The sequence below is a fragment of the Rattus rattus genome, chromosome 11 (assembly GCF_011064425.1).
Source record: "Rattus rattus isolate New Zealand chromosome 11, Rrattus_CSIRO_v1, whole genome shotgun sequence".
Classification (NCBI taxonomy): domain Eukaryota; kingdom Metazoa; phylum Chordata; class Mammalia; order Rodentia; family Muridae; genus Rattus; species Rattus rattus.
Genome location: NC_046164.1, coordinates 77,709,237 through 77,731,933, shown reverse-complemented (window position 1 = coordinate 77,731,933; position 22,697 = coordinate 77,709,237). Strand labels below are relative to the sequence as shown.

The following is a 22,697-nucleotide window of genomic DNA, read 5'->3' as shown; positions in this document are numbered from 1 at the left end:
AACTCACAGAAATCCACCTGCCTCTGCTTCTGGAGTGCTGGGATCCGGAGTGCTCAGCTTTGGGACAGTTTTTTAATTGTTAAAATATATAGTATATTGGCTCTACTGTGTGGGGGTTGGGGGCTGTGCAGAGAGTAGAGCACTTCGGGCACCATGGATACTTTTTTAAACTACGTTGTCACATTTCTTAAAGTTTGTAAGAAATTATCAAACTTTTATCCCCCAAGGTAGCTGTTACTGAGAACAGGAGACAAATGATACATTTTGCATTCTCAGTGAATTTAAATGATCCTGGGGAGTGTGCAGTAGCCTCTGTGTGTGTGTTTTGACTAATATCCACGTGGTTATTAGTAACTGATCACGCAGGTACTGTCAGCAGCAAACAGGCTGTTTTTAAAGCAGTGAATGCACTTTTAAGAGCCTCACATAGAGACTCTGCAAAGAGGAACTTGGTGGATGGGAGTTAATCTCCTCATCCTAATGCTTATCATCAAGGTTAAGGAGGAAGCATATGTGTGTCTGTCTGTCTGTCTGTCTTTCTGTCTGTCTGTCTTTCTGTCTGTCTGTCTGTCCCATGCTCATCTTAGGACCTTCTTTCTCTTCTGCAGAACAAGCAAGCACCTGGTCCACTGGCCTGAGAAGTCAGAACCTTAGTGGTTTTTTTAGGTGCATCTTCCAGGGGGAAACTACAGAGTGCCGTGGGTGTATTTTAATTTGCTCTTTGATAATCCTTTATTCTAGAAGAAAAAGCCTTGAGCGTCTGGACGGGTGTATGGTCACTTTGTTGCTGCCGTGGATGATGTAAGCCTGCTGGCTGCAAACAGCATATTGTCACCTGGGTAGCTGCCTAATGTCACAGTCCTCAGGCACCCCTGGGGAGATGCGCATGCTGAGAGAGGGTATGCTGCCCTCTGGATTCCAGAATGCCGTCTCCTGGCTGTCTTCTGGGGAACTGGAGTTTGCTTGGTCAACTGTTCAAGGCACACTAGATTTATTATCTCCCAGGAAAGAACTTAAAGAAAAAAAAAATGCAAGAGCTGAAGCTCTGACCGTTTCTTCCTTTATTCTTTCAGCCGGAAGAGTTCACCACGTGTCCGCACAGCTTTAAGAAGAAGGACTTTAAAAAGCACAGAGTCTGTGGAGTGTGCAGACAGACCATTGACGGTCAAGGGATCGCTTGCCGAAGTAAGTCCATGCCCTTGAACCTCTCACCCGTTAGACCCAAGCTAAACAAACAGTAAAACAAGACAGTGTTCCTCTGGGAGTTTCCAGAAGTTAAGTCATGGAATTTCCCCGGTGCTCCATTCACCCCACTACCCCCACCCCAAGCCACCTGGCAGGGCCTCCCATGTTTATGCAGATATAGGCTCCAAAGGAAAATTTTCTAGAAAGAGCAGAGCTATTACCATGGGAGAGTGGGTTGCTGCGGACACGTTGTACTTCCTGTCAGGTGGTTTTACAGCCCACACTTCACTTTTTAGGGTTTCAGATCTCCTACAGCCTGTAAATGAAGCGTCTATTCTTGAGTTACAGTTCTTTCTTTCTTATTTGTTTATTTATTTGTTTATTCATTCATTCATTTATTTTTATTGATATTTTGCCTGCACGTCTGACTGTGTGAAGGTGTCAGATCTTCTAGCTCTGGAGTTACAGACAGTTGTGAGCTGCTGTGTGGACGCTGGGAACTGAACGCAGGTCCTTTGGAAAAGTAGCAGTCAGTGCTCTTAACCACTGAGCCATCTCTCCAGCCCTCAATTTTTCTTTTAAAAAATATGCATTTGGTGTTCTGCTTACATGTGTGTCTGTGTGAGGGAATTGGAGATACTGGACACAGAGTTACAGACAGCTGTGAGCTGCCATGTGGTTGCTGGGAATTGAACTCAGGACCTCTGGAAGAGCAGTCAGTGCTCTTAACCACTGAGCCATCTTTCCAGCCCCTACTGAATGCTGGTGTCTCTCAGCCTGTTTGTGGAAAATATTGATCTTGTGTCTAAACCAAGCCACCAGCTTGGCTTTTTTTCTTTTTCCTTTTATTTTAAAAAATTAAATATATTTATTAACTTCTCATCCCAATATCAGCCCCTTGTCTCCTCCCAGTACCCCCCTCTGGGAGATCTTCCCCCCCATTCCTTCCTCCCCTCTTCTTTAAAAACGGGAACCCCCTCTAGGTACCACCCACCCTCACCACAAATCAAGTCACTGCAGAACTCAGTGCACCTTCCCCCACTGAGGCTATACAAGGGAGCCCAGTTAGGGGAACAGGACCATAGGTAGGCAGGCGACAGATTGAGGGACAAACCTGCTCCAGTTGTTGGTGGACCCACATGACGGCCAACCCACACATCTGCTGCATGTGTGCAGGGGTCTAGATCCAGCCCACGCTTGTTCCTTGATTGGAGGCTTAGTCTCTGTGAGCTCCCAAGGGTTCAGGTTAGTTGACACTGTTGGTCTTCCTGTGAATCCCTGTCCTCTTTGGGGCCCTCAATTTTAACCCAACTCTCCTATAAGATTCTCCGAGCTCTGTCTAATGTTTGGCTGTGGGTCTGTGCATCTCTTTCCATTGGCTTCTGGGTGGAGCCTCTCAGCGATCAGACAGTTGTGCTAAGCTCCTCTGTCTTTGTCCTTGCACATCTTGTAGGCAAGACATATTTTGGGTCCAAGGTTTTGTGGGCAGGTTGCTGTCCTTATCTCTCTCTTTGGAGTCGTGTCTGGTTTCAGGAAGTGGCCACATCAGGATCCGTATTTCCCACTGCTAGGAGACTCAGCTAGAGTCACCCCCATAGACACACTGGGGCCTCCCCCATCCCAGGACTCTGGCAGAAGATTGCCCCCTCCTCTTATTTCTGTTCTTTCTCCCCTGCTCTCCCTACACCTGACCCCCTGACCCCTCCCCTTCCCATTTGGCTTTTGAATTATTTTTTTTTAATATATATATATAATATATATATGTGTATATATTATATATAATACACCGTAACTGTCTTCAGACACACCAGAAGAAGGCATCAGATCTCATTACAGGTGGTTGTGAGCCACCATGTAGTTGCTGGGACTTGAACTCAGGACCTCTGGAAGAGCAGTCAGTGCTCTTCACCATGGAGCCATCTCTCCAGCCCTGGCTTTTGAATTCTTTAATGACTCCACATTGATGTGTATCTATCAACACCTACAGCAGTGACTGGCATGCACCATGCTCATTGTCCCCCAGAAAGTACATATATACACACACACACACACACACACACACACACACACACACACACACACACACATTCATTCATATATATATGAATGAAGAGGGCTGGGTTTATTGAGGAATCAGCCCACACAGCCTTCTTTCTACCTTAATGTGCTTAGCACCTCACGTAGCTTTTGCTACGTTTACCTAAAGAGAATCCATGGGTAAGAGCATCGAGGAGAAGCCCTAAGCAGTGTCAAGGCTTACAGTCAGTGTATGTTCATTGGCTGGAAGCCATTGTCCTCTCTTACTCTGGACAATGCTCGTTGCGCTGGCCCTGTCGTTGCCTGAGCTTGGCTTCCCTCTGTAAAGCGGAGACTCCGGGCTGGTCCTGTAGCTTCTGTGAGCTCTGTTGATGTTGTCTTCAGTAAATGTGAGAGGGACCTCAGTGGACCTGTCTAAATGGCATGTGGTTGTGCACATCTGACAGCACGTCCTTTTGTGTTCATATGTGAATAGGCAGGCACTACCTATGTAGCTGTGTTTGTACGTATGAATGGTTGCAGATATGATTACTCATGTGTGCAAATGTGCCCGTTCCTCTGACTGCACGTATCCGTGTGTATGTCTGTACACACAGAAGGGTCACAGAGGGGCATCGGTCTGGCTCAGGGCGCTTGGTAGAGCCGCGCCTGTCCCGCCATGCCTGTAATCTTAGGCAGAGCCCGTCTGGGAGGTCTAGGTGGTGATTCGTGTGGACGATGTGTTCAGGAAGTTCCTCTGTCATTCACTTGTTAAAAAAGGTTTGGTGAGGCCTGTCACCTCCAGACAGACATCTCAGTTTCTCAGGTCCCAGGGAGGCCTTTAGGACTTCATAAACGTGACGGCCAGTATGATGGCTCTGTGGCCCAGAGGACACTAACATTATCCAACTTTCCTTCATGTTCTGATTTTCTGTACGGCTATGAGAGCACCCCCAACACCCCTACTATCAGAGTGCTGTGCTGCCTCATAGATGCCTTACCTTTCTTCCGAGGATGGCAGACCAGAAAGCACTGTGTAGTGTGTGAGGGGGGCCCTCCTCTCACACTGCTTTGTTCTAGGACCAGAACTGTGAGAAATAGATTTGCTATTGTAGCTCAGCTATTCAGGCAGTGGTGGTTTTTTTTTTTCCCCTTCTTTTTAATAGCAACCCAAATAGCCTGAGACATCACATTTATGCACACAAGTATAGTAATTCCGTTATTATGCAATTGCTGCTTTTTCTTTAATGCCCTGAAATTATGTTCCAGGAATCCTCGGTCTGATCTTTCTCATGACCTCTTTTTTTTATTTTTTAATTATTAAATTCAGTTGCTGCGGGTACTACTTAGCATGAAGCTGTTTCATCCTGTCTCTCAAATGCTGCCCTCCTTTTTGAGGACAATGCAGTGTGTCGGGAAGTAATGGCCTGGTGCTCTGGGTCGCATGTGTGAGCCCAGAATCCTTCAACCGTGCTTTCAGATAGGAAGCACCCTGCAAATTCCACAGGCAGTGGTGCCAGTCGGGTAGGCCTGGGAGGCCTAGGAAGGACACTGACTGCTGTGTGCAGTGTTGTGGCTCAGAGGCTGGCTCACCCACCGGAAACGCATTAGGGAGAAGTCGTAGGCTCTGTATGGTGTGGGCATGGGAGGCATCACACTGCCAGAGGCTGTGGACTTTCAGATGGTGCCAGGGCCCAATGAAAGCAGCACAGCCGGCCTCTAAGAGGCCCAGCTTCGCTCATGACAAAGCAGGGAATCTGACATCTCTGTGTAGCTAGGTCCGTATCTCTTGATCCCTAGGACCTGGACCTGTTACTCTTAGATGTTGTGAGCAGAACATCCTCTATCCCTCTATCTAAGCTCTATTTCCCTGCCCTGCCCGGTGCTTCTTATAGCCTTCCTAGAGCCCAGTACCTACCTTAGGCTGCAGACCTTGCATCATCCTCCTAACTCAGTTTCCCTGCAATGGCCTTTGGGAATGACCATAAAATCATGTCATGGCTACTTCATAAACTGCAATTTTGCTGACATAAATATTTGATCTACAGCATATCTGGTAAATGGCCCCTGTGGGGGTCGTGACCCCAGAGGTTGAGAACCACTGCTCTCTAGCCTGCTCTTGGGGAGCAGGCCTGGAAAGCCATAGAGCCTCCATTAGAAGGACTACACTTCTTCCTGAGTGGCCTTGAGGCCGGGCCTCCCCTGTGGATCCACCCCTCGCTCGGATGTACGACCTACCCTTTCACAGTGCTCAGTCCTGGCTGTTTTCTGGACTTGCTTCCGGGTTAGCTCGGCCATTTTGGGGGTTTCTGCTCAAGCCTCAGTTTCTCAGAAGCTGCCTTGCCGCCCTGATTCTCTCCTAATGTCTGGGTGGTCAGTCAGAGGGTAGCTTCAGAATTTTGTTCGGTTTCTGCCCTAGCAGGAAGCCCAGGAGGCTGAGGGGCTGGCTTTGCTTTGTGGGCCAGGTGCCTTGGTGCTGAGTGTGTCCCTGGCACAGGGAGGGCAGGATGCTCCTGCGTGCAGCTCTCACGTGTAGCATATTGGGTGAGCGAGTTGATGCTTGTATGTTATTATACTTGTGCTGATGGACACGCTTTGACGACGGTTGGTCCTCCCATAATCTCCATTGTGAATATCAAGAGGGTGGAAACAGTCCGACCCTGGTATGGAGAAGTGGGGCCTCCGGATAGGTCGTTAGGATTTAGAGTCATTAGCGTGGATTAGGAACGTTTTAAAGAGGGATGCGCGTACGCACATGCATACCCTCGTCATGCATGCACACACGTGTGCTCCCACGTGTTGTCCTGCTCTATCTTGGGATGGTGCCATTAAGATAGCCATCACCAGATGTGGCCTTTGTACCTTGGAGAGGAACTGAGCCAAAATAGATTTCATTCAGACTGCGGTTTCATTTTTAGCCACATAAAATAGGCTTAGGTTAATCACGAAGGCCCTGAAGGGCCCCCCGGCTGGTGGGCAGGCATCCAGTGCAGGAGTGCAGTCGGGTACCTGTGGCATGAAGAAAAAGATGGTTCCTCTGGGGTGCTGACAGGCTCTGTGAGCCAGGTTTGTGAAGCGGACACGCTGGCAGTTCGTCAGCCTGGGTGCTGCCCAGGCTGAGAGCTCAACTCTTAAGGGTGTCCCATGTCTCTCAGGAGGTGCACAGGGACAGTGGGCTGATTGAAAATCTAGATGGGATTGGCAGATGAATGCCTGGCTCAGCGCCCCCCCCCCCCTACCAGTCGTGCTCCATCCTGAGAGATGGTGGTGTGACAGAACCTATCAGAAGAAGAGGTACCGGGGAGCGTCCAGCTCCATTATGTCCTTCGTCTGGTGTGGAACCCTGTGTTCTTCTTGATTCTCTCTCCCGTGCTTCTCAGTTCTTGACTTTGACTGAAACGTCCCATTTTCTGCAAAGAAATCCTGTTTCTTCCTGCCGTCCTCAAAGGTCTTGGTGGTTATGCTTTGAGGTTTCTGTGGGCCAGGGACATCTGGGTCCTGTTAGTCAATTTTGCAGGCAGATTCTAATGTTTGAATGGTTTTTGAGTAGCCCGGATGATAAAACACAAGTTCTCAGTCCACAGCAACTGTGATCTGGACACCTTTAGAGCCCGGTGGGATTGCGTGATTTCCACAGCGTTGCCGGGCAGTGCTGCTCCCAGGGTGCCATGGCTGTCACGGCCAGCACTTCGGGAACAGCTCATAGAGTGTCCCTGCAGAAGGTGCTGGAGAACACACGAGGTAGAGGGTGCTTTATAACTCGGTAAATATCTGTAGAGTGTTGTATAAAAGACTCTGACAACCTTGTCGGCCCGCAGCCTGGATTCCCGAGGCCCAGGGAGACACGTTGAAGAGTAGCTATGTGTCCAGGACAACACATAGCAATGTCAGGCCTTTTGGAGCCAGATGGCTGGCATGCGAACCGTGGCAGTTGGGGAGCCTGGATCCTTAAACCTAGTTTTGCAAACCCTTCTGTGACTAGGGAGTTGACCCTTCTGTAGAGAGCTCAGTGTGCAGGCAGCCACGACAGGAAGTGAGCGACGTTCTCTGAGTGAAGCCTGCAGGGCTGGAGGTCCTGCATCTGGCACATGAAGCTTCAGAGCATTCCATTTTAGCAACTGTTCACTAAATGCAAACTCCAGTTATTGCCCGACATGTCTGCCACGTTTCTATGTAAGAAACCGACTCGCCTTTCAAACCTTGCTTGTTTAAAAATTAGATGACTTTTTTCCCTTTTTGATTTCTCAGACTTCATTGTGTTAGGAATGGTGCCTCTTTCACAGACACACACACAGACACACACAGACACAGACACACACACACACACAGACACAGACACACACACACACACACATACACACACACACACACAGACACAGACACACAGACACACACGCACAGCACGAGTCAGCGTTTCTTATCTTTCCACCTTACATGTTGCAAATTCTCATTCACTGGCTTTATCCTCCCCTTCTGTTTGTGGTATTTATAGCATGCAAAAGTTGTCAAGGTTTCAGACTTACCTAGTGCCTACCCACTATCGCAGTCACAAAGATAGTGTACGACATCTTGTGCTCATTTCTGCCTCTCCCGTTTGGCACATCTGAAATCCATGGAGTTAGTCCTATTGTTTTTTTTCACGGATTAAAGAGTTTGCCTATTTTTTTTTTTTTTTCCGGAGCTGGGGACCGAACCCAGGGCCTTGCACTTGCTAGGCAAGCGCTCTAGCACTGAGCTAGATCCCCAACCCCGAGTTTCCCTATTTTTTTGCTCCTCCACCTTTTGAGGCAACCTGTGATGTCTCTCCTGTGTCAACTTCTTAGGGATGGATGAGTCCCTCACCTTTGTTTCATATTATACAAGGAGCTTTTTATCTTCTAGCCTTGGCTACACGTCAGATCTTTAGCAAATATGGCCTGCCTGCCTGCTGTCTGCCTGCCTGCTGTCTGCCTGCCTGCCTGCCTGCCTATCTATCTCTCTATCTATCTATCTATCTATCTATCTATCTATCTATCTATCTATCCATCCATCCATCCATCCATCTATCTCTTATAGTCCAGGTAATTGTTCTTTTCATATCAAAAGGTTTCATTACAGAAGAGAGGTGGTGGCAGCAGGCAATGATAGGGCCCTCCTTGAGACGGGGGACAACAACTCCTCATTTGGTACACTTTCCGAGAGATATTTGTATTATGGCTTAGTGACCTGGAACCCAGTCATCGCGCCAGGCACACAAGAGCCTCTGCCTCCTTGCTCGTCATATGTTTAAAACATGCTCACCTGAGAGTACATGCTGACCTGGAACTCCCTTTGTACAGCCAGGTGGATTCAAACGTGTGATCCTCCTGCCTCAGATCTCCTGAGTGCTAGCTAGCATTACGAGCATCGGCCACCAAGTCTGACCTGTGCTTCTATTTTCCATTTGTAAAATAGAACAAGAACATGAGAATATGCCTTTCTTTGTGGTTACCAAGGGAACCAGTGGGACAAGGTGTGTAGAGCAGGATTCATGGCAGCCAGGCCTCCAGGGCCCAGTTAGCCATTGTGGCATGGGTTTTCTCCTAGACCTGGATGTACAGGGGCTGGCGGCCTGGATCCCAGGACTGTGCCTGGGTTCCCACTGTGCCAACTGACTTCATTAGCTTTCTCTTGGTAGAATCTAGCTCCATTCTCAGTTGACAGCAACCAAAAGGGGGCCTTCCCTTGTGTGTCTTTTGTAAGAGAATAGGGGACTTGATAGACCTGGGTACGTTCGGTTCATGTGCCTTTCTCTCTGTCAGAAGTGGATCTCTTCCCCATTCTAAAAGCCTCTGTCAAGAAGGGTGAATGGGATTGTCATCTGTCCAGGTTGTCATTGTCCATGTAAGCCTAAGTGTCGTCACTGTCACCGTGAGTTTCAGGTCACTTAGAAGACTATAAAGGTCCCTGTAGATATGACCAGTCCCCATCACCATTGAATACGATAGAAGTGGGAGCTGATGATATGTGCAATAAATGGCTTAAAAGGAACAGTAACTGAAGGTAATCTATTTGCAGTGGAAAATGCCTTCCCTCAAAACTCTCATTCACAAGGAACAGTGAGATGGTGTTCTGTGTTTCTCTTTAGTGGGAAGGTGGGACCTCCCTGCTTTCTTCTGCGTTCAGTCTCTCTACATGCTACGTAAGAACCAGAAAAGCACGCGTTTTCCGTGTCAATACACAGAGGAGAAGCTTGCTGACAGCCTTTCAGATTGCTCTGGACTCTGTTTGGATTTCATATCAAAACCCCCAAATTACAGCTTTTTAAAGATCAGTTCTCTGTGGAGTCTGAAACGGAGTCAGTACATTTCTGTTGTTGTTTGTTTTTGAACTCTCTTTGGTTTGTTGGTCTCCTGTATTGGGTGGATCTTTGAACCAGCAAGGATCACAGTGCCCTGGTCTATTCTTGGTCCTTTAACTTACAGGCTTCCTAGTCTTGAGGCATCTGTTTTAAAATCCCAAAGGAACATCTATGCTTGTCAGTATTTATCTGTTGATTTTATCTCGTTGTGGAGCTCCTGGTTTTGGGTGTAGATCTTCTGAAGAGAGAATTTCCGCTTGAAGTTTCGACATTGGTGTGATAGGCTCACTTTGATTAATTTTGAGAAATCGGCGAGAAGCCCCTTCTGAATAATCATATTTTGTTTGCCAAGGTTCTTTCAGATGAAAATGATGATCCTGATTAAGTAGCTAGTTTAGCTGATAACTCACAGCTGCAACAGTCGTGTTGCGAGTTGGTCCGTTCCCACACGGTCCTGTTCCCATGTGGTCTTGTTCCCACGTTGTCCCAGTCCCACATGGTCATCCCATCCCAGACAATCCAGAGACACTCATTGCAAATGCCCCCTCTGCTCTCACAGAACAGTGAAGAAGCGTTTACTGAAATTTTTCATCAGGATAGTCTTTTGTAAAAAGATTTATTTATTTATGTATATGGTTGTTTTGTCTACATGTATGGCTACATACCAAAAGAAGGTATTGGATCCCTCGGGACTACAATTACAGACAGTTGTGAGCTGCCACGTGGGTGCTGGGAATCGAACTCAGGACTTCCGAAAGAGCAGCCACATCTCTTAACAGCTGAAGCCTCTTTCCAGCCCTCACAAGGGCCTTCTTGAGTGAAGCTGGCTTTTTCCCTCAAGTGTCTGCTGGTATACAATGGTATCTGGTATAAGTGCCAGACCCCTAAATGCCTGCACAGTCATTTGTCCGCAGTTGCCCCACCGTGTTAACGCAGAAGGGAGAAGAGATGTGTGAGAAATAGTTTGGCCTCATCAACCCATTATGAAGTCTCCGTGACCTGGAGGTCTGTTGATCCCTCTGACAGCTACCGGCCTAGACCAGGCCAGATCTAACTCTAAGGGTGACCTTCCTGTGATTCATACAAGGATGAACTGAGGGGGAAGCTAGACTTAATATGATTCTGTCAGCAAGGAGGAAGTGGGCGTGGAGGGTTGTGGTAAATATTATTCGGGGGGTTTCTACCCCATCTTTGATCATTTGGTTTCCATAAAAAAAAGACACAAAACCTCTCTATATTTATAGTGAGCCTTAAATTAGCATTAGAGCTGGACAGATATCAACTCTCTGTTCTAGTTTGTCTGCTTCCCGGTCGGTAACCCTGAGAGATCACTTGCCACATTCCAGCTGGGCCACTCCTACTCCAACAGGTCAGCCCTCACGGCACGTGCTCACAATCCACTCACCCTGTGACTCTTTCTTCTATCTCTTCCTTTCCCTCCTCCTTTCCCTCCTCGTGGCCCCGAGCCTCCTCCGAAGCCCTGCCCATCTCTCTTCTGCTCAGCCACAGGTGGCAGACATCTTTGCCCAACCAATAGTTTTAAATCAAGCGTCAGGGTTTTCACAACAGAATGTGGCATGTGAGAATTCTCTAGTCTGGAGGCGACTAGACCTTGGGATACAGAATACAGCATGACAATACATAGCAACAGACCAACCTCAACCTGTGAGGGTTGAACTGGCAGGAGACACTGGCCAGCATAGGAGTAGGCGGGTTTCTGAAACATCTCAGAACACTTGCGTGGAGACTCCCAGAGCGCGCCATCTTTCTGGGGATGGCTGCATGGCTTTGGGAATAGCAGACAGACCCGAGGCCTGCTGGGAAATGTAGTTCTGTCAGTGGACAGATGAGAGGGCACCTGGCTGTACACATGGAGAGCTCAGGGCAGCATGAATCTGAGGTCCTCTGGGAATTTTTGTGGTGAGTGGGGACTGGGAAGACTGGAAGTCCCACCCCTGAGTCTCATGAACCTGGTGTTGAGGGGAAGGTCATGGGCCAGGAGAAGGAGGCTGTCGTGTTAAATGACATGTGCTGGGACTCTGAGAAGCTGATGGTAGCACCTGCAGATGCTCTATGTCCTCTTTCACACGAGGAAGCTGAATCTGGAGTGTTAGAGACTCTGCCCTTCCGTCTGAGGGGTAGAGGGTGGTTTCAGCAGGAAGAAGTTGGCTAGGACTCGCTCAGAGGGCCAGAAGTGGAGGACTGACGTCCCTGTTTTCTTCTTTTTAATTTTTTGATTTATTTATTTTTTTACTTTGCATCTTTGGATGAGAAAAACAAAACAAAACAAAAAAAAAAACAAAAAAACAAAAAAACAAAAAAACGTACAGCTTGGTATGAGGCTCCCCAAACTAAGATGTTTCAAAATCTAAAATTTGGCTGTACAGGATAGCTTGGATTTTGGAGCATTTCAATCTTTGGATTTTTGGAAGCAAATCGTAAGCCTGTGAAAGTGTTCCCAAATCTGAAACCTAAGCATTTTGGAGAAGGGGCGCTCTGCCTGTACTTACCTTTAGGGTGAGCAGGATTCTTGCTAAAGTCCTGGTGGAGTTGCTGTGTGCATGGTGATACAGCACGTAGGTTTTAACCCACCAGTAATGGCGTGAGAGGCAGAGTCTCAGCCTGAGGGAACACCAGCTGATTTTTTTTTTTTTTATTTCCCTTTGGCAAATAAAGCAAGAGCTGGTGATTTAAACACCTGTAGTTTCAGCACTTGAGAGGCTGAGGCAGGAGGTTTGCCAGAAGTTTGGGCTAGCCTGAGCTACAAGTGAGGCTTTGTCCCAAGAACAATAGCAACAGAGTTTTCCCCCTTTCCATCTGTCTTTTTTAAAAAATTGTTTTAAAGTGATCAACCAGTTTAAGACTTAGTTACTTTTGCTTTGCCTGCGTGCGTCTCTGGACCACATATGTGTCTCATGTCTATGGAGGTCTAAAAAGGGGTGTCAGAACTGGAACTGGAGTTACAAACAGCTGTTAGCCACCACGTGGGTAATGGGAATTGAACCCGGGTCTTCTGGAAGAGCACCCACCGGTCCCCTTAACCATTGAGCCATCTCTGCAATCCCATCCATTTACTCTTAGTCGATCAGGACCACTTGTTTAATAGACAATCATTAAGCATTTATGAAAGTCCAAAGAGTAACCGCGGTGCATTAAATCAACATGTGAAACTGTCAGAATAAAAATAGTAATTTTTTTAAAAAGCCCCGTATTTAGATCAAAGTGTGATAGCTTCTGGACAGGTGGTTGGGATTGGCCGTTATTCCTTTGGGGGCCTGTATGCCTGTTAGTGGGAGCTCTAGTGATTGGGAGTGAGGGGCTTCCTACTTGCTGGTGCCTTGGAGGAGCCAAAGGCTGCCCGGGCAAGCCCCTTACTGTGTATCTTCCTGCATGCCATGGGCTTGGCCCAGCCACAGGTCCTGGCTGGTTCACAATTGATGTGTGAATGAATCCTCAGGGTCCATCCACAGACTCTGACCTCCCCTCAGTAAAAGGAGCAAAAAGAGAGGGAAGTGATGAGTTTTAGAAATACCTGCGCAATCCGTGCTAGAGGCACTGAATCATGAGTTCCCTATGGTGGGCTCCTAATGCTGTCGCCCTCGGCAGAATCTGATGGTGCACGGCAAAGACCGCCTCTCCTCCAGCTTGCAGCCTGTCCCGAGGGATGGGTGTTAACACGATCCCGACATGACATGCTTTGGGGTCAGAGGCACCAAGGCAGCTGGGTGGGCTTCAGAGGCAAGCATAGGATAATCAGAGCGGACGTTGGAACCAGGCTGGGGAGAGTAGGGTGTCGGTAGGGAGCTGTCAGCGTGGGCCCACCAAGGACCTGCGGTTGATCCTCAGGAGGCTGAGCTTTGAAACCTGAACTAGGGACAGAGATAGCTGGATTTCACTGTGCTGTGAACATGCTGTTAGTGCTCCAGTACAACAAAAAGGGCGTCTGCTCTTTTTCATGGTTTCTTAGAATGGGAATGGGAGGTTTAAGGGGCCAAGCAGTTCCCGCTCAGGGTCTCCTCAGAGGCTGTCCATCATCTGAAGGCCTGGCTGAGGTTGGAGCCTGCCGTCACTGAGACCTCATGCCCATGGAGTTGGCAGACTGAGCTGAGTGTTGGCTGGTGGTGGCTTCCGTTTCTTTCCAAATTGGCAGCTCTGCACGGTTGCTGAAGTAGCTCCAGAAAGTGCCAGAAGCCATCATATTCTTTGCCCCCAGAAGCTACACAGTATCCCCTCCAACATGCAGACAGCAGCCATTCATTGTACATGGGGTTAGAACTGTTAAGGCTATCACAAAGGCATCTGCTGCTTCTGGGGTGTGCTATCGCCTTTTCTTTAGTATTTTTGCTTTCTTCTGCTTGGGCTGGCTTCTGTCTTTTTATTTTGCTTTTAAGATTTATTTAATTTTATGTGCAGTGGTATTTAGCCTGTACGTCTTGCATGTCTGTGTGAGGGTGACAGATCCCCTGGAACGGGAGTTGTTATAGACAGTTGTGAGCTGCCACGGGAGTGCTGGGACTTGAACCCACCCCGATCGATTTGAAGGGCAGCTAGTGCTCCTAACCACTGAGCCATCTCTTCAGTTCCCTGTCTGAACAGTTCCCTGTTCCCTCTCATGGAAGCCGTGCTCTTATCTAGTGAGAATCTTTCTTGATTTTTGAAATCCCTGGTCACCCTTAATATGTCGTGGTGATTAGAAGATGAAGAATAAATATTTGTGATATCTATTTTAGCAAATCTCAAAAGCTTGGACAGAGAGTTGAAAACAAGATCACACACAGATGGAAACCTAAATAGGTTCTTAACTCCTTGGGTTCACATACTCCTAGACCCTGGGCACATTTATCTGTTTCAACCTTGCTTAACCCTCTGTGAGCCTTTTTGGTTAAGTATTGTCCAGAAGGCAGAGTGGCCTGACAGAGTGTTAACTTTGCTGAGCTCCTGTGCTCGCAGCACCAAGCTGAGATTTAGTCCCCTGCCTCTGACCTCTGAGGCCTCGTCGTCTGAGTTCTTCACACTTAACTCAGGGTATCACTTTGTAGTTTGAAAGCCGGGGCCCATGAAGAATTCCATTTGACATTGATAGTTCTGTGAGGGGGCACAGAGGCCAGAGAGATCCTAGAATTTGCTTTGGGGGAGCCCTGCTAGAGGGGCGGAGCCCGGACAGGAAGTCTCAGGCAGGTGCCTTGGGGAGCCCTGCTGGAGGGGCGGAGCCTAGACAGGAAGTTTCAGGCAGGTACCTTAGGGAAGGCATTGAAGCCTCCGTGGTACTCCCAAGAGTGGTCATGGTGGCCACATGTGACACATGGTGTCGTTTCATTTCCCACTGTCCTCATGCTGCCCTTTCTGCCACATACGGCCTTGTCACTGCTCTGGGCCATGCTGCTGCTACTGGCCTTTTATTCCTTGAGGCCCAGCTGCCGCCGGCCTCCGGGCCAGAGGGGAGGGCCTGTGAAATCCACATTGGTTCCAGCACCCCGTCTGCATTGTCAGGGCCTCCCGTGACACAGGACCCGCTCTGCTCACATAATGGCCTCTGTTGAAGGACTCTTCTGTAGGAATTTAGACATGAATTTATTCTGACAGTGTCTGCTTGGGTCTCCCGGAAGTGGAAACCTGCAGAGACCAAATGAACTCGTGACTTTCCCCCTCCTGGGAGGGCTCTGATCAAATGCCCGGGGCTTTGTTCCTCCTCTTCCTCCTTCTCCTCTTCTTTCCCCAGGGATCCGTTATAATTTCTGCTCCCCAGGTCCTGCCTTTCTTCTTTAGGGATCCAACTTGGCTGACGGAGCTGAGACTCCACTCCTGATAAATTTTTACCTAGGTTGTCTGAGCTTTTGTTGTTGTGGTTCCCCTCCCCCCCTTTTCTCTGCCTCCTCTTTTTTTCCCCCTGTTCTGGGAATTGAATCCAAGTCCTGATACACGCTGAGCACATGCACCACCGTGACACAGCCATACCTTGGTTCTTAGGTGTCACTTTTGTCTCAGTTTGCATTCTCCGTGCACAGCCGCTTCTTGTCAGGGAGAGAACTCCCAGAGCCCTCCTTTCTCAAGGACAGGGACCCAGCAGTGTCACCTGAGATTGCCTGACGAACATTCTTTCTCTTTCTTCCAGCCTGCAAGTATTCCTGCCACAAGAAATGTGAAGCCCAGGTAAGAAATCCGTGGTTTCCTATGGGACGTCTTTGAGCTGGCCTTCACTGACTGATAAGCAGAGCGGGAGGGGGCCCTCTGGGATGAGGCCCCCGAAAGGAGGCCCTTCGAGCTGAGGCTGGTGGATACCACCGAGTGCGGAAATGTAACTTTCATCTCAAGAGCAGCCCGACAGGGCTTTGAAATTCACGTTTTTGATTATAGAAAATAATTTTGAAGAATTTGATCTCAGATAAGACCGCAGTCATCCTTTTCTGGCCGTGCCACCAGCTCCTTTTCAGCGACGAGTGATTCCCTACTTTCTCCCGAGTGTTGGCATCTATTCTTGGGACAGAAGTGTGGAAGCAGAGTCTCGCGAGGCCATGTTTGCCCTAGAGGAGTGTGCTGGCTCCCTTGACAGTAGTTCATTGTTCGATGTGGTTGGGGAAAAGCTGGACAACCTTGAGTAGGGATCATTAGGCCTACTACGCGTGCTCTCAGAGTGCTCTGTGGGCGGGGTGCTCCCCTGATTGCTGTGGACTGGATCTAGAAATACAGGTGGCAAGGATGTAGCGTGCAGTGCATTCCCTTCTCCACACCCGAAGCTCTGGGTTCCCCAGCTTCGAGCTTGGTCTTCGGTGTGACTGGAGTCTTTTAGAACCTTTCCGATCGTCGAACCATCAGGGGTCTTGGTGAGCTGATCCCTCTCTCTGGCTATAGGACAGGGGAGGTGGGGTTCTGCTGATGCTGTAAGGATCGTGGGTCAGGCTGTCTTCAGTCTCTAAACTGGAGGTTGTGCTGGAGCACGTCAGGATACCATGAACTTCATGGCTTCCCATGTATGTTTTCCACGTGGGACTAGGAAGGGAAGACTTCCTCCACACAAAACCACACACACTTATTATACACCCAAACCTACGTATGTACACGTGCATACACTCATTTTGTTCATATGCATATGCTTGTGTGCACACAGTCATCTGTGTACCCCGAGCGCACACAGGCATACATATTCACACAGACACAGTCACCCACACAGATGGGGAATAAATGGTCTTAGCCCTGTTCCCCCCCCCCCCCCCAGAGATAAACGACTTTTCCTTTTAAGTGCTTTTCTGGCCAGCTTTAGAACCTGCAGAGAGCAGCCCTCTCTCCTCTCCTCTTCACCCCCGGCTCTCTTAAGGTCACTCAGAAGCTCTTCTCTGAGCCTTGCAGGGTGGCCTGGGGCAGCTCTACTTTCCCTTCCCAGTCAGCTCTGCTCCGAGAAGGCCCTCTCCCACCTGGGGCCACGGTTCTTGTTCACACGCACCCCTGGGTGGGACTGATTTCCGACTCGTGTCCTGCTCACCTGCAGTGGAGCCTGGAGTTGGGGAGGCTGAGGTGAGCTGGGAACATCTCACCCGTTTTGGGAGGGTATCTGAGGTGTAGCGCTCTCATCCCCATCCGGGGACTTCTGTGTGTCTTTCCTAGTGGCGTGGCCCCTGTCCTCATAGTGTGTCTTGTCACCCACTCCATCATCACTGACCTGAGCTGAAGAAATGAAACTGCGTGCGTCCTTCCTTCCATTTCTGCCTGCATAGGATTCCTTAGTTCAAAGAATCGTCCAAAAAGCCTTGGGGTATGACTGATACGACATTGCTGAATGCAGCAGTTGGCAGTTTGCTGAGAGATAAAAGGCTTTTCCTCCTATCAGATTCTGCCGGGAGGAGGAAATGCATCCACATTCTCTTGTCTGTCTGTCTGCCTGCCTGCCTACCTACCTATTTATCTTTATTTTTTATTTTTTTTTTATTTTTTTTTTTATTAAAGATTTATTCATTTTATTATATTTTAGTTTTTTGTAGGTTTCTTCAGATTCACCAGAAGAGGGCATCAATCTCTTTACAGGTGGTTGTGAGCCACCATGTGGTTGCTGGGAATTGAACTCAGGACCTCTGGAAGAGCTGTCGGGTGCTCTTAACCGCTGAGCCATCTCTCCAGCCCCTATTTTTTATTTTTTAATGTGGCTTTGAATAGCATGACAGAATGCCACCAGCAATAACAAAGCGCCTTTTCATTCCAAAAATAAGGAGCCCATCGGCTGGAGAGCATTTCTTTCAGGAACTGGAACTTGGTTTCTCGCACGTCAGTCACTGCTGTGAGTTCTGGGTCCTTGCTTACTGTGCGTCATAGATCTCACTTGGGGTTTGAGTCTTTGCATGCGTGCGTGCGTGCGTGCGTGCGTGCGTGCGTTACTGGGCAACCTCCCTGAATGCAGCTTGGGAGAACTGGAAAGCTTTAGTTAAGGTGTGGACTTGGGTCTTGCGTCAGACCTCATCTGTCTATGTCTCATGTGTCCTCCTCATTGGCGCTCCAGTGAGGGTGAGAGCTGGGCATAGGTCCCTGAAGGCTGTGGGTGGGCATGATGAATTTGCATTGCTCTATTTGTTTTGTTAATGTCACCAATCCTAGATGTCTGCCCAGGCCTGCAGTCGCTCCTTTAGTACCAAGGACACAGAGAGATGGCTCTATAAAGAGGATTGGATCGCAGTAGGGAGACCGAGACACAGTGAGGAGACTTAGAAGCCCCAGTATGGTGGATGAGGTTACTGCGTTCCTGAGCTACTGGACACTATGCCCCTCAGGCCAGGCCATGAGGCTCAGTGAGCAGATGATGGGTGGGAGGAGAGACCTGGCTTTTGATCCCCTCGTGGGCTTTGGGCTGATAGCAGACCAGTCTACCTGTTGTGTCCTGAATGTGTCCAGAGTCACATGTTGAAATGTAACCGTGGATGTGATGGCACTAGGGGCAGAGCCTCTGGGAGGTTGTTAGGTGTTGTTGGGTGGTACCTTGTGAACAGTGGGCATAAAGCCCTTATGGAAGACGCTCTGGAGAGTTTTCGTCCCCTTCCATCAAATAGTGACTGCAGAGAGGCTTGGCTGGGGATTCAGGAAGCAGGTCCAGACGTAGCACTAAACCCCTAAAGATCCTCTTCCATTCTGAGCACCCAGCCTTTAGAACCGTGAGCCATAGATTCCAGTCATTTAAGCCACTGAGCACCAAGCAGCTGCCCTACCGTGACCGACTTCTGGGAAATTCCAGCCTACCACCACGAGGACCACTTGGGAGCCTGGGTCTGCCAGGCAACACTTGTCTGCATTTGCCGAAGTAGGTCTGAGCCTCAGTTTCCTTATGTGTGGAACGTCGTATTTAAATTACATGCAACAATGGCCTTCTCTAAGACACTGCCTGAGATGACACTTAGGGAAGTCGAGTAGGCTTGGTGAACCCTGTGGAGAGTTTGGGGTCCCACTGTTCTGCTCCCTGGGTGCTGAGCTTGGGCCTTGTGACTTGTTTTTTATCCCTGTCATCAGTTGACTCATTTGCATGAGGGGAAAAAAAGGAAGGAGAAATACAGAAGTTTTAGGAAGCAGAGGAAAAGAAGAGGGGCTGGGGACGGTCTCTGTGAGGTGCACACAAGAACCAGTCTTGTCTTTGCAGCTTGTGGTTGCCATGGACATTGGCTGTTTTGACCTCTGCCCCATGCCTTGAGGCACGATTTAGGATCCTGGGTCATCAGAAGTCCCCCATGGAGATTAAACATGACTTAGCTGAGCTGAAATACTCATGCGGGGACAGCACTGGGTAGCCATCAGGCCCTGGCATTCAGCATGTGCTTTAACCCAAGAAGGACCAGTCTCTGGCACCAGGGCTCCATGATGCTTTTAGCCACAAGGCCCATCCTCATCTTTACTGGCTGGGCTCCGAGCTCTATTCTATCAGTGACACATCCAAGATGCCCAGTCCTCTACAGAGACCACAGCAAGGGCCACATGTGTTTCTTCTTCCTGTTTCCCTTCAGCAGTATATGGAGGCCTAGGCTGACCCAGGTGTGTATTTCTGTGAGAACCAGATAATGTTCTATGTACACAAGGAAGCCAGTGGGAGTTGTGTGTTAAGCCCTCCGTTATTGATGTCCCTGTCCGGTCTCATTGTCTTGTGTCTGGACTTACCCTCCATCAGGTGCCAGAATACCAGACAGCCCTACTCTGATAGAAATAGGGTCTGGGCGATCTCCACTGTGGTAGGATGACTACACCATGAGCATTTGGGAAAGAGTGGAGTTGGGCTTCAGCACTGAAGATGACAACATCCATACCTAACTCCCTACCCTTAAGGAGTATAAGTGGTGGGCTTTTTCCTTATGGTCCTAGCTATTTTCCTAGGAAAAATGAGCCAATTTCACTAGTAAAAAAACAAAACCCAAACCCCCAAGCCAACTAAAATTTTTTTTCATTAAAACAGCAACAGAAGCCAAAACCCTAAACCCCTACGAGCTGAGAGCTCTTGTGTTGAACCATGTGTTCGTCAGTTTCCTGGGCACTTGGGTACTCTGTGACTTGTACAACATACTCTCTGAGGTTTAGTATTTCTGATGTTCTGTATCTGAAGGTGGGGTGGACAATTATAGGTCATAGGGCAGTGACATGTGATGCTACTGTCTCACCTGACACAGGCATTTGGTGTATGCTCAGGAAGAATGTAAGACAGCCAGTGCTATTATCCACAGGTTACGCTGAAGAACTGAGCCCGCAGGCATGGTTGTTTACCTTTCACATGACACTAAGGGCGTCTGTCCTTGGCTGTTATTGGTAGCATCTTCAGGAGCTAGCTGATGACACCTCCCTGAGAGAGAGTCCATTCTGCCAGCTCAGCGTCACCCAGTATTCTTCCACTTGACTCCCCGTTTGTCCTTACAATGGAAGTAGTTGAATTTTAAGCCGGACAATTTAGCAAACATTTCTACTGAGCTGGGCCCACGTACAACATTGACTTCAGGGTAATTCTAGCCTACCACCATGAGGACCACTTGGGAGCCTAGGTCTGCCAGGCAACACTTGTCTGCATTTGCTGAAGTCTTTGCACTTGAGAGGTTTAGAGAGGGGGGGTGTGTGTGTGTGTGTGTGTGTGTGTGTGTGTGTGTGTGTGTGTGTGTGTGTGTGTGTGTGTGTGTGTGTGTGTGTGTATGCTGGGTAATGGTCTCCCATTCAGCTGCCAGTTTGACCGCTGCCTTATGGAGTTGTTTTTTGAAGTCATTGAAGTTATTCTTTTTGGGTACCCATAGCAGAATTGAAGGGAAAGTAGAGGGGGTTTCTTTCTGATTCTGCATAGCCTCTCTCACCATAAGCATCTGTTGCAACTGAAGATCGACACTGACACATCTTTACCATCCAGAGAGCATTCATTCCACAGTCGGACTCACTCTTGATGTTCGTCTTTGTGTTACTCTTCTCATCACCGTGACAAAAATACCCAGCATTAAACAACTTAGAGGAGAAAGCATTTATTTTGGTTCATGATTTTAGAGGTTCAGCCCACTGTTCTTGGCTCTGTTGACTCTGGGCTGTGGTGAGAGGCAGATCCCGATGGTGGGAAAATGGGAAGGAGGTCACTGTCTGCCTTGCGGTGGATAGGACACCTCCATTTCCCCTCAAGGGATTAGAAACTAGGCATAAGCTGCAGAAGTCCCCATGCCCTACTTCCTCCAGTGTGCCCTCATCCCCAAAAAGCAGCGGTTCTCAACCTTCCTAATGCAGCCACCCTTTAGTACAGTTCCTCATGCGGTGGTGACCCCCAACCGTAAAATTATTTTTGCTGCTACTTCATAACTGTAGTTTTGCTACTGTTATGAGTTACAATGTAACTATCTGATATACAGCATATCTGATATGTGTCCCCTTTGAAAATGTCCATCGACCTCTACCAGGATGGCTGCTCTAAAGTTACTAGTACCTTTCCAATTCAGCCATCAGCTCGGGAACCAAACACAGCATGTGAACCTGTGGGAGACATTTGATATTTAAACCATGACTCTCACTCTATGAGTTTAGACAGAGGGGTCGTAGAGTATATGCGCCATTTACCCTGCCTCAGAAGTCTCATGCACTCCTTTCCTTTCCCAGCTCCTGGTGACCTCCGTTTTTTCTTCTTGTTGTCTCTACAGTTTTGCCTTTTCCAGAATGTCACACAAGTAGAATCCTACTCCCTTCTAAAGCACCAATGGTGCCTCTTCTGCCCCAATGACCATAGTTCATTTATCCATTCACATCTTGCTTGCTCCAAATTACCACTGGGGTGGGAAAAGCCATAAGCCTCTTTAAACTTTGCTCTTTACGGGACATTTTTGTCTTTCCCACCTGGTCCCTTTCCAGGGAGGCTATCCTCAACTCGCTAACTTGGACCTGTTTTGGTGAGGAAACTCGTTGAAGAGTTGCGAGCTGGGGTCATTGTTCCTGAGAGGGGGAATTCTTCTGAGGATCAGGATATGGGGGTGGTCTGCCCACTAGGGAAACCTCCCCTGGGCTCTGAGCTCACCTTGCAGTCAGTGACCCAAGTGCGAATTGTTATGTAAGCAACCAACACTTACCTGTGTGTAGAAATACATGTTTTTGAATTCCATATAATCTGAGCCCCAAACAAGGCCGTTGACTGTAGATTTCTGGAGCTTCGTTGAATGGGATCAGGGACTTCATTTACTGAGGAGAAACCAAGGCTGTTTTCTTCTATGCTTTCTTTTGTCACAGTGTTACTTTTTTAGCTCAGGTGGAAGTAACATTGTGTAGCCTAGACTGACCTCAAATTTATACCAGTTCCCTTACCTCACTCAGTTTTCTAAGTGTTAGGATTGCAGGTGTTAGTCACTGCACCGGCTAACCAAGGGCTTTGATGCCGGCTGTGATATGTGGCCAGATTGGCAGAGAGGACCATATTGTCCTGTAGTTAGCAGTGTAAATGTCACTTTGTGGTGACATGTTTGCTCTTCAGCAAGGTTCTATGTTTAAGCTATGTTTGTAGAGGATTACTTTCCTTACCCCAACAATAGACCCAAAGGGAATTATTATAGGTGTGTACCGTGTAATGATGCGTTAGTCAACACTGGGCTGCACATCTGATGGTGGTCCACCAGCTTGCGTCATCTGGTGCTAGTGCCGTGGTCCGGGTTGTGCAAGCACACTGTATGGTATTTACACAGTGACAGGCCTGCATCACCACGTTTCTCAGAGTGAG

At 48.4% G+C, this 22,697-nt stretch overlaps 1 protein-coding gene across 2 annotated transcripts in view; it reads left to right on the top strand.

The window, feature by feature from the left end:
- LOC116912156 (tensin-2-like) overlaps positions 1 to 22,697 on the top strand; it is a 54,333-nt gene that overhangs the window by 18,299 nt on the left and 13,337 nt on the right. For both annotated transcript variants that reach the window (XM_032916077.1, XM_032916076.1), the window contains exons 2-3: positions 1,074 to 1,185; positions 15,633 to 15,670. In XM_032916077.1, coding sequence (XP_032771968.1) covers positions 1,074 to 1,185; positions 15,633 to 15,670 — 150 coding nt within the window. The remainder of the gene's footprint in view (positions 1 to 1,073; positions 1,186 to 15,632; positions 15,671 to 22,697) is intronic.